Source organism: Felis catus, chromosome B1 (genome assembly GCF_018350175.1).
Source record: "Felis catus isolate Fca126 chromosome B1, F.catus_Fca126_mat1.0, whole genome shotgun sequence".
Lineage (NCBI taxonomy): Eukaryota > Metazoa > Chordata > Mammalia > Carnivora > Felidae > Felis > Felis catus.
The window spans coordinates 184828023-184841942 of NC_058371.1; the positions used below are offsets into that span (position 1 = coordinate 184828023).

General features: G+C 41.1%; 1 protein-coding gene and 1 long non-coding RNA gene across 10 annotated transcripts in view; one reads left to right on the plus strand and one right to left on the minus strand.

Annotated features, from left to right (window-relative positions):
• Positions 1-11900, minus strand: part of PI4K2B (phosphatidylinositol 4-kinase type 2 beta) — a 30928-nt gene extending 19028 nt beyond the window's left edge. For 3 of the 5 annotated variants that reach the window (XM_023253242.2, XM_045056520.1, XR_002741920.2), the window contains exons 1-4: positions 11402-11900; positions 2687-2823; positions 829-1029; positions 119-250 (exon numbers count right to left, since the gene is read on the minus strand). In XM_023253242.2, coding sequence (XP_023109010.2) covers positions 119-250; positions 829-1029; positions 2687-2823; positions 11402-11708 — 777 coding nt within the window. In that variant the 5' untranslated portion in view covers positions 11709-11900. Of the gene's footprint in view, positions 1-118; positions 251-828; positions 1030-2686; positions 2824-3146; positions 3296-6492; positions 6891-11401 lie in introns of those variants that run through there. The other 2 variants (XM_045056523.1, XM_045056522.1) reach the window with 2 other exon arrangements.
• LOC111560195 overlaps positions 10875-13920 on the plus strand; it is a 53190-nt gene continuing 50144 nt past the window's right edge. For all 5 annotated transcript variants that reach the window (XR_006597172.1, XR_006597173.1, XR_002741924.2 and 2 more), the window contains exon 1: positions 10875-11033. This is a non-coding gene — a long non-coding RNA (uncharacterized LOC111560195). The remainder of the gene's footprint in view (positions 11034-13920) is intronic.

Here is a 13920-nt window from a genome sequence, read left to right on the forward strand (position 1 = left end):
CTCTTTGAGAATGAAAAAACTATTTTCTTTATTATCATATCCACAGCCTACAGCACACAATACTCAGGTAATACATGCTGAATTGTCCCCCCAAATAAAGTTTCTCACAGTAACTTACCTTAGGGGGGAGTCCTATCCGATGGAATTTTCTACCTACTTTTGGCACTTTCTCTAAAGCATACTTTTTGCCTCTAGATTTTGCACGGTCAATTGCACTGTAGTTAAATGTCTCACTGACAAGCCAAACCACCTAGAAACACACAGTTTAAAAAAATGGTTATGAGAATTTGCATTATAGTGTTTCTACTCATATACACCATGAAACACACTCTAAAGCTATAAATCAGCGAAGTTCAACCCAATCCTAAATGGTGCAGAGAATCTAAACTAGAAAGGCTTAGGGATTTTGCAAAGTCAGTTAAATGGCACATATTTTTGAGAGAGGCAGCTTAAAACTGGCCAGTGGAAGAAACAAGTAATCATTCTGAGATGTAGAATTAGGAAGGGATATTCTGAGGAAGTCTTCAAGTAAAAATTCATAAAGGCTAAATAGAATTTCTAGAACACCGATACTCTTCTGCCTTCTAAATGTTAGTTCTTTCTCTTCTTGTCTTATCGTCAGCATCATCTAGGCATCAGCAGCCAGGGAGACTTGCTTGGACACTTTGAGCATCTCCCCTAGAATCAATTTATCGGTTACTCATGTCTCCGGATTACCAAAACAAGGGCTCAACTTCAGGTTCTGTCATCAGAAATATTACCAAAGTGTTCGCAGAGAAGTAGACTATAAATTAGAAGCACATAATGAAAACCAATTTTCTCCTTTACCTTTGTTTTAGGTACAATGTTCAGATGCAGCTTTTCATCCACGAGGGAGGCACCAGCTTCAGAAAGGTATCCCTGATTAGGAAGCAGGCAGCCTCTGCCGAAGCAGCAAGGGCAGCAGACCTTATGAACATATTTGGTCCATTTTGGATTCAGTTGACCATAAGGCTCTTCTGATTTGGGTTTAAATACACCAATAATTTTCTATATAAAATAGGAGACATTTTCTGAGACTTTTAATATAGAGAGATGATAACCCATAAAATGCATTTTGGGAATCTTTTTCTATTTCTTCCCACCAGATTTGGACATAACCCTTAAATATGAAGAGGTTTAGTTCTCATTGTGTTTTTATATCCATTCTCATTTAACAATGTAAAATCAGTAATCCTTTGGGCTAGTAGTTTTCAAACTGTGCTCTCAGCAACACTAGGAAAGGTGAGAGGGGAAGTGAGAGTAGGGCTCTAAGACCCCCTACCACTTAACTAGATTAACTTGGACTTCACTTGTTTTATTACTGGACTTCCAACTTAAGAAAGGGTTCTGCTGATTTCATAATGTTTGAACACTACTGCTCTAGGTCAGATAGTATCTATTAAATATCCATATTATGTGTTTATTTATCAGCTACTTTCTCACTAGATGTACATTCTAAAGGGCAAGGACTTTGTTAGGGCTGTATCCCAAGTACTCAGAACAGTGCCTGGTACACGGTAGGCATTCAAGCATTTGTTAAATAAACTAATAAAGCCAATGACAAAAAGTCATCTCTAAAATATAAAGGTAATGATAGGATATAGTGAATATCTATGTTGTCAGATTCTCCTACCCTAATCTTTTTCCAGTTATTTTTTTTGTGAATCAATTTTAAATAAATTTTCTCCTCTTAAAAAAAAATTTGCCCATGGATGTCTAAAGTCTATAATCTTTATTACTGGTCTGATAAAATATATTCATATTAAATTTAGAGGGTGAATTATCCTTAGACAAGAAATAAAAATCTTAATATAATTTTAAGTATATAATTGCTTTATAATGCAATAAAATCTGAGTCACTAGTAAAAAGTTAAGAAGAAAAAATTACTAAATCAAACTTGGAGGAAAGACTGAGAGACTGACATTACCATATATATATATGTATATATATATATATATATATATATATATATATATATGTGTGTGTGTGTGTGTGTGTGTGTGTGTTTAAATCCCAAAAAAGACTGTTTCAAAATGTAACTTGGATCTTTGCAAAGAATATTAGGATGAAATCATAACCTTTTTTACTCCTGAAGAAAGAACTGCTGGTTATGTATCATTCAGGAAGCTTTTAAAGATAATAATACAGATTTCTGAAAATCTAGACTAATTGGAACAAAGTCCCATATCAACTTCTCTTTTCTGCCCTAGAATTCTACTTTGGTTCATTTCACGATGTCACATTCCAATGCCTTCAAGCTTCAGGCTGCCCAGGTTCCTATGGCATAATGCTGGGAAAAATATTCCTAGGGCAAGCCTTTGAAAGTTTAAATTTCTACTTTGCTTGGCTAATATAGATACTGTAAAGTACGGACTTACGAATATAAACTCAACAAATCTATAGCTGAATGTGAACATTCCGTAATTGCTTGAAACCAAGTACTAAAATAGTAGGAAAGCAAATTGTGACTTAAAATGAATAGCGCTATTTCTAAATAGCAGAATGCTCTAGTTAAACACAAAACAACCCCCCACCTTTATTTTTGAAAAGAGGGTGCAATCACATCTATCAGGAAAATAGCTTCAGAACCTCATAATGACTCCACATTTAAATTAGTGTTTTCCAAAATTTCTGTTATATACAGTAGATCTGTGAAATTCTCACCCTCTTAGGATCCTTCACAAAGTAACTTCCACTTGAACCTTGAGAGATTCTTTCTGGAAAAACTCCAAATTCTATTGCTTGCTCTGCTTTCAATATAACATCAGCAAATTCAGGATCATCCAGGAATGTATTCAATGCTGAAGAACCAACAATTATTGCATTAAAAAATCAATGTTGATATAGAACGTGACGAAGAAAGGCCAGCTATGAGAATGCTTGTGATAGGGACCTGTGATACCGGGTTAGGTGATTAGCATTAGGACATTAAGGTGCAGAAGAACAAAAGCCATCACATGGCTTCCAGGATGCTCCTTCTCTAGGTTTAAGAAAAAATGTAATCAAGTATCATATGGGCTGCTTGGATCCTCGCTTTTTTCCCCCAACCCCACTTCTCTTTAAAGTTCAAGTACTGACGCATGAAAAACAAAATCCCTATTTGTTGAAATAATCATACTAATACCTCCGATTGCTCTGAATTCCTCCTCTCTTCCAGTGATTCTGTTCTCCATTCCACCTCCCCTTCCAGCTGTGGTCACACCTCAGATCTGTCATCACCAATACCTGCAACCTCCCCACACCTTTCCATTTCAAGCACCTTTTATCTTCCTTGTTCGTTCCCTCTAGTACGCTGAGTTCAAAAATTATTCCATCCCACTAGGACCCACAAGGCACTGACCTCCCATGTTGCTACTGATCTATGCGTCCTCACATCCCTCGCTGGCCAGCTTAATTAAATTACGGGGAGGCATCATATAATCACTCTTCTTTTCCTCCCTCCCCTTATCATGGTCACCTGGAAAAATTCCATTAAACTCAATTGGTTAAACTCAACTGTCTGCAGAGTACACCTAGGCCTGGATAGCTGAACTTGACGATACAAACATACACAAACACAAGGCCTGAGAGCTCACTTTAGTGTAAATTCATCCCCACAAACCTCAGGTGGGTCCTTCATGCCACCTGGGAAGCACACTACCTTCCTGTTTCGGACTGAATCTTTGTGTCCTCCCAAGATGTGTTCAAGCCCTACTCCCCATGGATTTGTACTGGGAGATGGAGTCTGTGGGAGGTAATCAGGTTGAGGTAAGGTTATGAGGGTAGGGCCCCCACAACAGGATCAGTGCCAAGAGCATGCTCTCTCTCGCCCTGTGCCACGTGAGGACACAATGAGAAGGTGGTCATCTGCCAGCCAGCAGGAAAGCCTTGATCTTGGACTCATCTTGGACTTCCCAGCCCTGATCGTGAAACTTCATCTTAGACTTTCCAGCCTCCACGACTGGGAGAAATAAATGTCTGTTGTTTAAACCACTCAGTCTATGGTATGTTGTTCTAGTAACCTGAACTAGGACAACTCCTGGTACCGTTTCTCCCACTGTTCTGGGCAACTCTCTCATAACCTCCCCCCTCTTCACATTTCCAACACCCCCTCTTTCTCAGACGATCCTTAACAGATGCAATCAGAAATCAGTATCATCAGCCCTCCACACCACATCTGCCCACAACATCCTGTCTTCCAACTGTTACTACAGACGAACTAAGCTTGAAGATCAACTCATCCACTTTGTGTCCTAGACCCTATCTCTTCCTGATGATTCCAGGACATTTCTTCAGCAATCCTTCCCTGCATCAATATTTCCCTCTTTATTGGATCACTTCTATCACCATACTAAGCATGCTGTAATTTTTCTCAGCCTAAATCTACTTACTCCCATGTTACTCCTAGATATTCCCTCATTTCTTTGATCCCCTGTATAGCAAAAGGTCTCTATAGTTATTTACATTTAATATCTCCAACATTTCTGCCTCGACTCTCTCTTGAACCCATTTCAATTAGGTTTCTGTCCCAACCACTCCATTGATAAAACTTTTGTTGAGGTACACAGTGACATCCATATTGCTAAATCTAACCTCAGAACTTATCTTCCTTGACCAGTGCCACCATTTGACCCTGTTAATCACTCCTTCCTCCTTCACATGGCTTCCAGGATGCCCCTTCTCCAGGTTTTTCCATTTCATTGGCTCCTCTTTTTCAGTCTCTTTGTTGGCTCACTTTTACCTCGTGACAGTCTACCTTTAGGATGCCCCAGATTCAGTTCATGGTCCTCTGCTCTTCGTTATCAACACTGATGACTCCCAAATTTATTTGTCAAGCCTGGACTTCTACCTTCAACTCCAGACTACGATATTCAACATCTCTACTTGGATGTTTAATGGACAGCTCAAATTTTACCACCCAAAACTCAATTCTTCTCTTTATAACTCCACCTGACTGCTTCCCTCTCAGGTTTCCCTATTTCAGTTATTGGCAATTCCAAATCTTCCAGTTGCTCATGGAAATCCTTGGAATCACCCATGATCTTATACTTTCACCTCCAACATCTAATCCATCGGTAGTTTGCATGGCTCTACCTTACTCGAACATCCAGAATCCAATCACCTCTCACCATCTCCATTCCTTCCATGTGATTCAAGGGAGTATCAACTCTCACCTAGATTATTGTAAGACTCTCTTAACTGCTTTCCCTCTTTCACCCACGCCTTCTCTATACTTGACAGAGAAGCTATAGTAATCATTTTTTTTTAAGTTTATTTATTTTAAGAGAGAGAGAGAGAGAGAGAGAGAGAGAGCAAGCGTGCACATGTACACATGAGCAGGGGAGGAGCAGAGAGAAAGGGAGAGAGAGAATCCCGAGCATGCATGCTCCTCACTGTCAACACAGAGCTTGACATGGAGCTCAATCCCACTAACCATGAGATCATGACCTGAGCCAAAACCAAGAGTCAGGTGCCCCAACCCAGAACTTTTATAGTTCTTGGAACATAACAGGTAACAATAAACACTTGCAAAATGAATGAACAATTAATCATTTAAAGTGGTACACAAGGCAAAAATTATTCATATTTTACTTTGGAAGGTATTTAAATGCTATTACATGCATTCAACATTATGAAAATTCAAAACATAAACTTATTTTAAAATTTGCCTTCAGACAGAAATAAATTTTTTTTTTATTAATTTTTAAAATTATGTGCTAAGAAAAATGCTACAAAAAGTACTATTGGGCATATTTAACCTACTTAAATGAATAAATAATCCAAGTATTTTAGTTACATCACTACAATTGATGTGCTAATTCCTAATCCTTCTTATCTATCCTGTGAAAATAATTAAGTATGGAGAAACTTAGTCTTTCTTTATTCACCGTATATCCTGAACACCTGAATGAGGAGTCAGCATTTAGTGGGTACTTAATATTTAATTGAATAAATGAAGTATTATTTATGTACTAGAATATGCCAGTAATAATGATCATTAGTCAAATGAGATTTCTTCTAGGCGAAGGCTTTTTTTTTTTTTTTTTTTTAAGTTTGTTCATTTTGAGAGAGTGAGTTGGGGAGGGGCAGAGAGAGGAAGAGAGAGAATCCCAGGCACTGTCAGTGCAGAGCCCGACACTGGGCTTGAACAAAGGAACCATGAGATCATGACCTGAGCTGAAGTCGAACACTCAACCGACTGAGCCAGCCAGGTGTCCCTAGGCGAAGCCTCTTAATAAGAAAGAAGTTGGAAAGTTTTTTATTTCAACCCTGCCCCTAGCCCTAGTGTACTTTTTACAATACGTCACTAGGAGGTGGTCTTCGGGGAAATGTTTAAACACTTTCAACAAGACATCACTACTTTTTTTGTGATCCTTTTATTTGGAAGCGAAACAATGTATAAGCTTCTTCCTTTTCCAGAAATTAAGTCTCCTGTAGTTTCACACCATGTCCTAGACCTGCTATCTGGAGCAAAACAAAAGCATACTTACTCCTTTCTCTCCAGGAAGAGCCCTTCAAAAAGCTGACGATCATTTCATGTTCCCCTAAGTCTCCTCTACTCTTGCCTCCTCTGATATGGAAGTGTTTTCAGGCTTTTCAGCACACGAGTTGCCCTCTTATTTCATGCCTCAGGTTTTCAATGTGCCCCCTTATGAAATATGGTCTCCAGAATCAAGCAACCCATTGCAGGGAATAGACACATCTCTCAGCATTGACAGTATACCAAAATGAGAAGCACTCTGGTGTCACATTAGTTGTTTAGAAATCTGGTCATACTACTAATGCATACTGAACTTGGACCACTCTTGGTCTCTCCCATGCTGTACTTGAGCAGTTCTTACGCAAACTACGTGTAGACTTGGCCGGTATTACTATTAAATGTTATCTGGGGTGCCTGGGTGGCGCAGTCGGTTAAACGTCTGACTTCAGCCAGGTCACGATCTCGCGGTCCGTGAGTTCGAGCCCCGCGTCAGGCTCTGGGCTGATGGCTCAGAGCCTGGAGCCTGTTTCCGATTCTGTGTCTCCCTCTCTCTCTGCCCCTCCCCCGTTCATGCTCTGTCTCTCTCTGTCCCAAAAATAAATAAACGTTGAAAAAAAAAATGTTATCAAATTGTTTCACGGGCTAAGCTTTATGAGTTCATCATGTAACAACCTGCCTTTGTTGCTCTCATGGAGCCCATGCTTATACTCTGAATAATAATAATAATCATTTTCAGTTATAATAATTTTATAATTATTATATTAATAATTAATAATCAATATAATAATTATTATCATAATAACTGCATACTAATTCAGTTTCAACCAAAATCAGATCAAGCAGAACCATTCCTATAAAATCAGCCAGGATGTTCTTAATCCCTTTCTCTTTAATTTGTCCTTTATTGAGCAACTCTTTTAAATAAATGAGATAATCTCCCCACATGAAAATGGGCGTTCTTTGAAGATGTCCTGGATTTACCATCACTATCTAGAATGACGCTTAAAAGACAACTGGTCCTGCTATCCAAATTGCTGCTGGAAAAAATGACTACCTACCAACTGTTCTAAAATCAAAGAAACTGTTTTTTAGGAGATAATTTTTCTTGAACTCATAACTCACAATTACATTCTAAAGCTTTCTTCATTTACTTAACTGTACATGTGGCAATTAGTTTTAAGTTGGAGGATCTCTCCAAAACTTACGGCGCTTCATGCTGTGAGTGCTCTGGAGATTTGGGTTGAAGGCCTGTCATCATTGCTGGTTTGATTTTTAATAGTTGAGCGCCATGGTTAGTCTGTTTTAATTGACCATTCCCTCCGTTACTATAAAGCTCTGTGGGACAAGGCTGGTGACTGGGCATCCATTTGCTATCCGGTCACCACTGTGTCCCGAGGCCTCAACTTCCACTGGCACACAGCAGGCACTCAAGCATTTGAGAATGATGCATCTCAGCAATAAACGGAAAACAAAGAATAAGTGTCCTCTAATTACTGGTTGAGCAATAACCGCTTGACAGTGAGAGGTAGCTGCTCACCATCTTTCAATAGCTCAGTTATGGATAACTGTCAAGACGCATAGGACATCTACTCTTCTAATATTGTCCTCTAAATTCAGCCAGATTATCAGTGTCTAGGATCTGGATCTGGCAATACTGAGAGCACCGTCCATTAGAATTCCCTAATTAAAATGGGCTTCAAGGAGGTTATGAGAAATACTCCTATGAAATTCATCACTTTTATTACAAAGATACTATTCAGTACATAGTCTCTTCTCCAAAAGATACACGACAGGTTATCCTTTGTCAGGTCAGTTTACATTCCAATAGCTACTTTAACTTTATGGGCACATTGTGCTTCTTTCTGTAACCTTAAACATCAGATTTGTGGGCTGCCTGCAGCAAGCATCTCCTGTGCATGCTGTGTACTATGATGGCCTCCACCTTATTTATTTCATTACCTCAGTTCCCACCCTCGTCTTTCTTCCTTATTTTTAAATGATGCTATTTTGTTCATACATTTATAAGCCACCATGAATCATTAAAAGGCTTTTAAATACACACTTCCGTTGACTTTGGCAGTTCCTAGTATATTCTAACACCACTCTCTACTTGTAGGCTCTCCAACGAAACTGGTAAGTGCTCCTGGTTTGTGTTAACTGGGATCCTGGAAAAGTCACTTCACCTCTCTGTGCTTCCTTAAAATGAGAATAAAAAATAAAACTCACTTCGTGGGGTTAGTTATATATTAATATAAGTGAAGGGCACAGAACTATGCCCTTCATATACTGTTACGTAGGTATTATCATCTTTATGACTCTCCAACTCACTGATTAAAATGACAACTAAGGAATGAATGCCACTAATCTTTCTACTTTGACACTGACCCAACAATACTGTTTATGCTGGTTCCAGACTGTCAATGTCTTGCTCAAGTAAAGGTAACAGATACTCTTCCATGTAAAGCTCCTATTTACATAGACAAAATAGTTAAGCATAAAGGCTCATGCATTGAGCGTAAGATAAATGATGTTAATATTCATCTAAATGCAAGAATTTCTTAGAACTAGTGAGGTGGCTTCATGGAAACTGGATGCTAAAGGACAAAGGAAGTTAATGGAACTCGCCTGGGCGGCTCAGTCGTTAAGCTTCTGACTTTGGCTCACGTCATTATCTCGCAGTTTGAGTTCGAGTCCCACACTGGGTGACCTCAAGCCCTGCTTTGGGTAAAACATGAGCCCTGGGTGAGCCCCACTTCTCTGTCTCTGTCTCTGTCTCTCTCTCTCTGCCCCACACTGACTTGCACACTCTCTCTCTCAAAATAAATAACTTAAAAACATAGTTACATTACTCAATCATAAACTTTTTAGGAGACTGGTTTGAAATGTTTAAATACTTATTGAAATTCAAAACTATTTTTAAATCCATTAAAAACAAGACCTCCATTAATAAATCACCAAAAGTAACAACTATTTTACAATACTTGGGATCTACAGCAAAATGGAAAAAGTGCAGGACACAAAAAGAAGGACTAGGCTCGGTCTGACTTTACCACTTCCTGTATACTTGCCTTTGGCTTACCTCTGAACTTCTATGTACTAGTCACTACAGTTTTATTCATTTTCAATTCTCACAACAAGGAGTAACAACTAACTTGCCGTGCTGCTGTAAGAATTAATGAACTACACAAAGAGAGATCTCCGCAAACTGTAAACCGTGATACAAATAAATTATTACCATTTTGGAACGTAGGAATTCTCTTTAGTAATCCATTTGTATTATGAGTACCATATTCTATCCCAGTTACTTTTTCTAGCCTTAATACTATTTGTTTACAAAATCTCACTTTCAGGGGCACCTGGAAAGTCAGGTAAGCATCTGACTCAGGTCATGATCTCATGGTCCTGAGACTGGACCCCACACAGGGCTCCGTGCTGGCAGTACAGAGCCTGCTTGTGATTCCCTCTCTCTCCCTCTCACTCAAGGATTCAGGCTCTTTTAAAATCTAGCTACACAGGTAAATTTAAGGCAGCAAAAAGGAAGCTAGCCACACAGATCTTAGTTCACAGAAGGGATTCTAGGTAATACAGAAACACATTACACAGCTGGGGGAATGTGGGTCCATTTGTGATCATCACATTTGTTCTGTTCAACGTCAATGCACCTGTTAGCTAACACAGTGGCAACAGACCCGCAGGTCAGACCAGTCTGCTAAAGCTTTTTTCATGAAACACCTGAACAGGAAATCGTCTGCTTCTCCGAGGCCTCTCCGATGTATCTGCTTGAGAGTGTCCGAATGCTCAGTTCAACTACGACTTGAATAACCTGTTCCATCCAAACTTTCTTAAACTGTGGGAGGCCCATTAGTGCACTGACAGCAGGACATGTAAAATCTAAAGACTCCAGAAAGACTAAGCAGGAGTAATGACAAGTACCATTTCTGTGGCTTTTCTTCAGGCCGTCACCCAGGGAGTTAGTTCTACAGGCACAGTGCACACACCATCTCACTTAAACCATCCTAACCACCGACAAATAGGTGTTATCCGAATTTTACAAACTAGCCCGTCTCATCTCCAGCTACGATTCCTACAAGCCCACTCTGTTTTACTATCCGATTAGGCTAACTCGACTCGACCTGCCAAAAAATCCTTCATCGACAAATATCCATGCCTGCAATAGCATGCTTACCCTTTATTAATTTTCAACATCCTATCAATTATCCTCGTTTCCCCCCCCCGAGGCTACCAGTCCATTCGATAGTGAAAAAGTCCCCGCCCCCTTCTTAAAGTACAAGAATACAAACGGTTCCAGAAAGAAAACTTTGCGCACGAGATGGCAGCTGGAGAAATTCAACTGCCTCTGCCCCCTCTGGCTAACGTCACAATAACCTTAACTGCAAGAAGTTTTGAAACGTGTCCCAGTGGCAACTAGATATTCTTGCTCTCCGGCTCTCTGCCGTCATCCATCTGCCTTGCAAATTCACAACTCCGGGAACTTTCCTGATAGTTCAGGCTTCTTATTCCAAAACTCAAGTCCAAACTTGAGAAAACGACGTACGTCATGTTACCATGCTAAGTTTGGGGTGTTTTTTTTTTTTTTTTTCAGTGTCTGATTGCAAAAGTTGAGGCTTACTCTTAGGAGAGGTCTCAAGGGTCAGAGTTTAACGACAACCTCGGGCCTTAAGTGAGGTGGCCTAAGGCCCCTGGAAAAGGTGCAAGGAAACTGGGGAGCAGAGAGAAAGGGAAGGCGTCCAAGCTTCGAGCGGCCCCGGGTCTGTGCTCCGCATGGGAGGGATGCCCGGCTAACTGCCTCTCCTACCAGGCAAGGGCTGGTGTGGGACAGAGGTGGGACCCCGGGAGGGGCTGGGCGGCGACGCGCGCGCAGGGAGGACCGCGGGGTGGAGATTGGGGCCGAGTCGCACCTGCACCCGGGGGCGGTTTCCGGTTCGGGTGGGTGGGCGAGCCCCGGAGGACCCCCACGCCCCAGGAGGAGCGGCTGGGCGCGTCCCGGGACGGGAGCAGCAGTTCCACGTCTCCAGCCTCGCGAGGGGAGGCCGCGCCCTCCTCGCCGGCAGCCTCCACGAGCCTGACGGCGCTGCCGGGGGCGCCCTTAGGCGGCTGGGCCCAGGCGAACCGCGGCAGCAGCGGCTCCCGCTCCTCGTCGTCCTCCTCCTCCAAGCTCCCGCCGCCGGCTGACGCCCGCAGCCCGGGCTCGGAGGACTCCGCCATGGCCTCCCTCCGTGCCGTCCGCGCTGGGACCAGCTCAGAGAGGCGAGCTGCCCGGCTCTGGTCTCGACATCGCGGGGGACCGGAGCCGCTGGGTCGAGGCGAGGTCACCTCACAAACTCGCGGCCCCGCTCCGCGCGGGCCCGGCGGTTGTCCCCGCGCAGCCGCCAGCCGCGCCCCACCTCGGGCCAACCCTGCGCCTGCGCAGAAGGGCGGGGGCGGAGGTAGGCGGGGCGCGGGGCGGGGCCGCCACCTGCCGCTGCCAGCGCCGGAAGATGTGAAGTGGGGTGGGTGCCTTGGAGCTGTTGGCTTTCGTTTACCTCCGCCTAGGAGCCCCCCACCCCCACTCCCCGGAACCCCAATCAGCCTCTCCTCTACCGCAGAATTTTCTCAAAGAGTTTACCACCATCATTATTTCTGTGACTAACTTTTACTCCCACTACAAGCCCATGAGAGCAAGGACCTTGTTCTTTGTTCAGACGTTTTGGATATTGGTTGTATTTTGTCTCTTTTTATTATGCCTAATTTAGCTAGAAGCTTATCATTTTTAAGAATCTTTTCAAAAAGCCATTTTTTGGTTCCACTGATTTTCTGTTTTCTAGTTCACTGATATTTGTGCTTATTTCCTTCTTGCTACTTAATTGGGATTTGATTTCCTCTTCTTTTTCAAGTTGGGTGGAGCAGAAGAGTGTATTATTGATTTTGGACCTCTCTAATTTTTTGGCTTAAAGCTATGCCTTTCCCTCTATGCACTGCTTTATCTGCATCCACAATTTTTGCTATGTTGTGCTTTCATTTTCATTCATTTCAAAATTCATTTTATTTCCTGTATGGTTTCTTTTTGACTGCTTTGAAGTGTGTGTGTAATTTCCAAATATTTAGGGGTTTTCCTAGAAATCATTAATTGATTTCTAATTTAATTGTGCTGTGGTCAGAGAAGATACACTAAGATTTCAACCTTTTTTGAAGTTTATTGAGACTTATTTCATAGCTCAGCATATTATCTACCTTAGTGAACATTCTATGTGCTCTTTAAAAAGAATGTGTATTCTTGGGAATGCAAGCTGGTGCAGCCACTCTGGAAAACAGTATGGAGGTTCCTCAAAAAACTAAAAATAGAACTACCCTAGACCCAGCAATTGTACTACTAGGCATTTATCCACGGGATGCAGGTGTACTATTTTGAAGGGACACATGCACCCCCATGTTTATAGCAGCACTATCAACAATAGCCAGAGTATGGAAAGAGCCCAAATGCCCATCGATGGATGAATGGATAAAGATGATGTGGTATATATATATATATATATATATATATATATATATATATATATACAATGGAGTATTACTTGGCAATCAAAAAGAATGAAATCTTGCCATTTGCAACTACGTGGACGGAACTGGAGGGTATTCTGCTAAGTGAAATTAGTCAGTCAGAGAAAGACAAAAATCATAGGACTTCACTCATATGAGGACTTTAAGAGACAAAACAGATGAACATAAGGGACAGGAAACAAAATAATATATAAAGACAGGAAGGGGGACAAAACAGAAGAGACTCATAAATATGGAGAACAGAGGGTTACTGGAGGGGTTGTGGGAAGGGGGATGGGCTAAATGGGTGAGGGGCATTAAGGAATCTACTCCTGAAATCATTGTTGCACTATATGCTAACTAATTTGGATGTAAATAAAATAAAATAAAAATAAAATAAAATAAAATAGTACAGAGATCAATCAATAAAAAGACTGTGTATTCTGCAGTTGAGTGGTTCTATAACTATCAATTGTTTCTATAAATATCAATTCAGTATTTACAGTGTTATTTGCATCAACTATATCCTTATGGATTTTAAATATAGTTACTCTATCACTCACTGAGATGAGGGTTACAATCTAACTATGATTGTAGATTTGTCTATTTCTTCTTTTAGCTTGGTGAGGTTTTGCTTTATACATATATATATGTACATACATATATATACAAATACATATATATATATTTAATGTGTATTTATTTTTGAGAGAGAGCATAAACAGGGGAGGGGAAGAGAGAGTGAAGGGATAGAAGATCCAAAGTGGGCTCTGTGCTCTCAGCACAGAGCCTAAAGCGGGGTTTAAACTCATGAACCATGAGATCATGACCCAAGCCAAAGTCAAATGCTTAACTGACTGAGCCACCCAGGCGCCCCTGCTTTATATAGTTTTGAAATTGT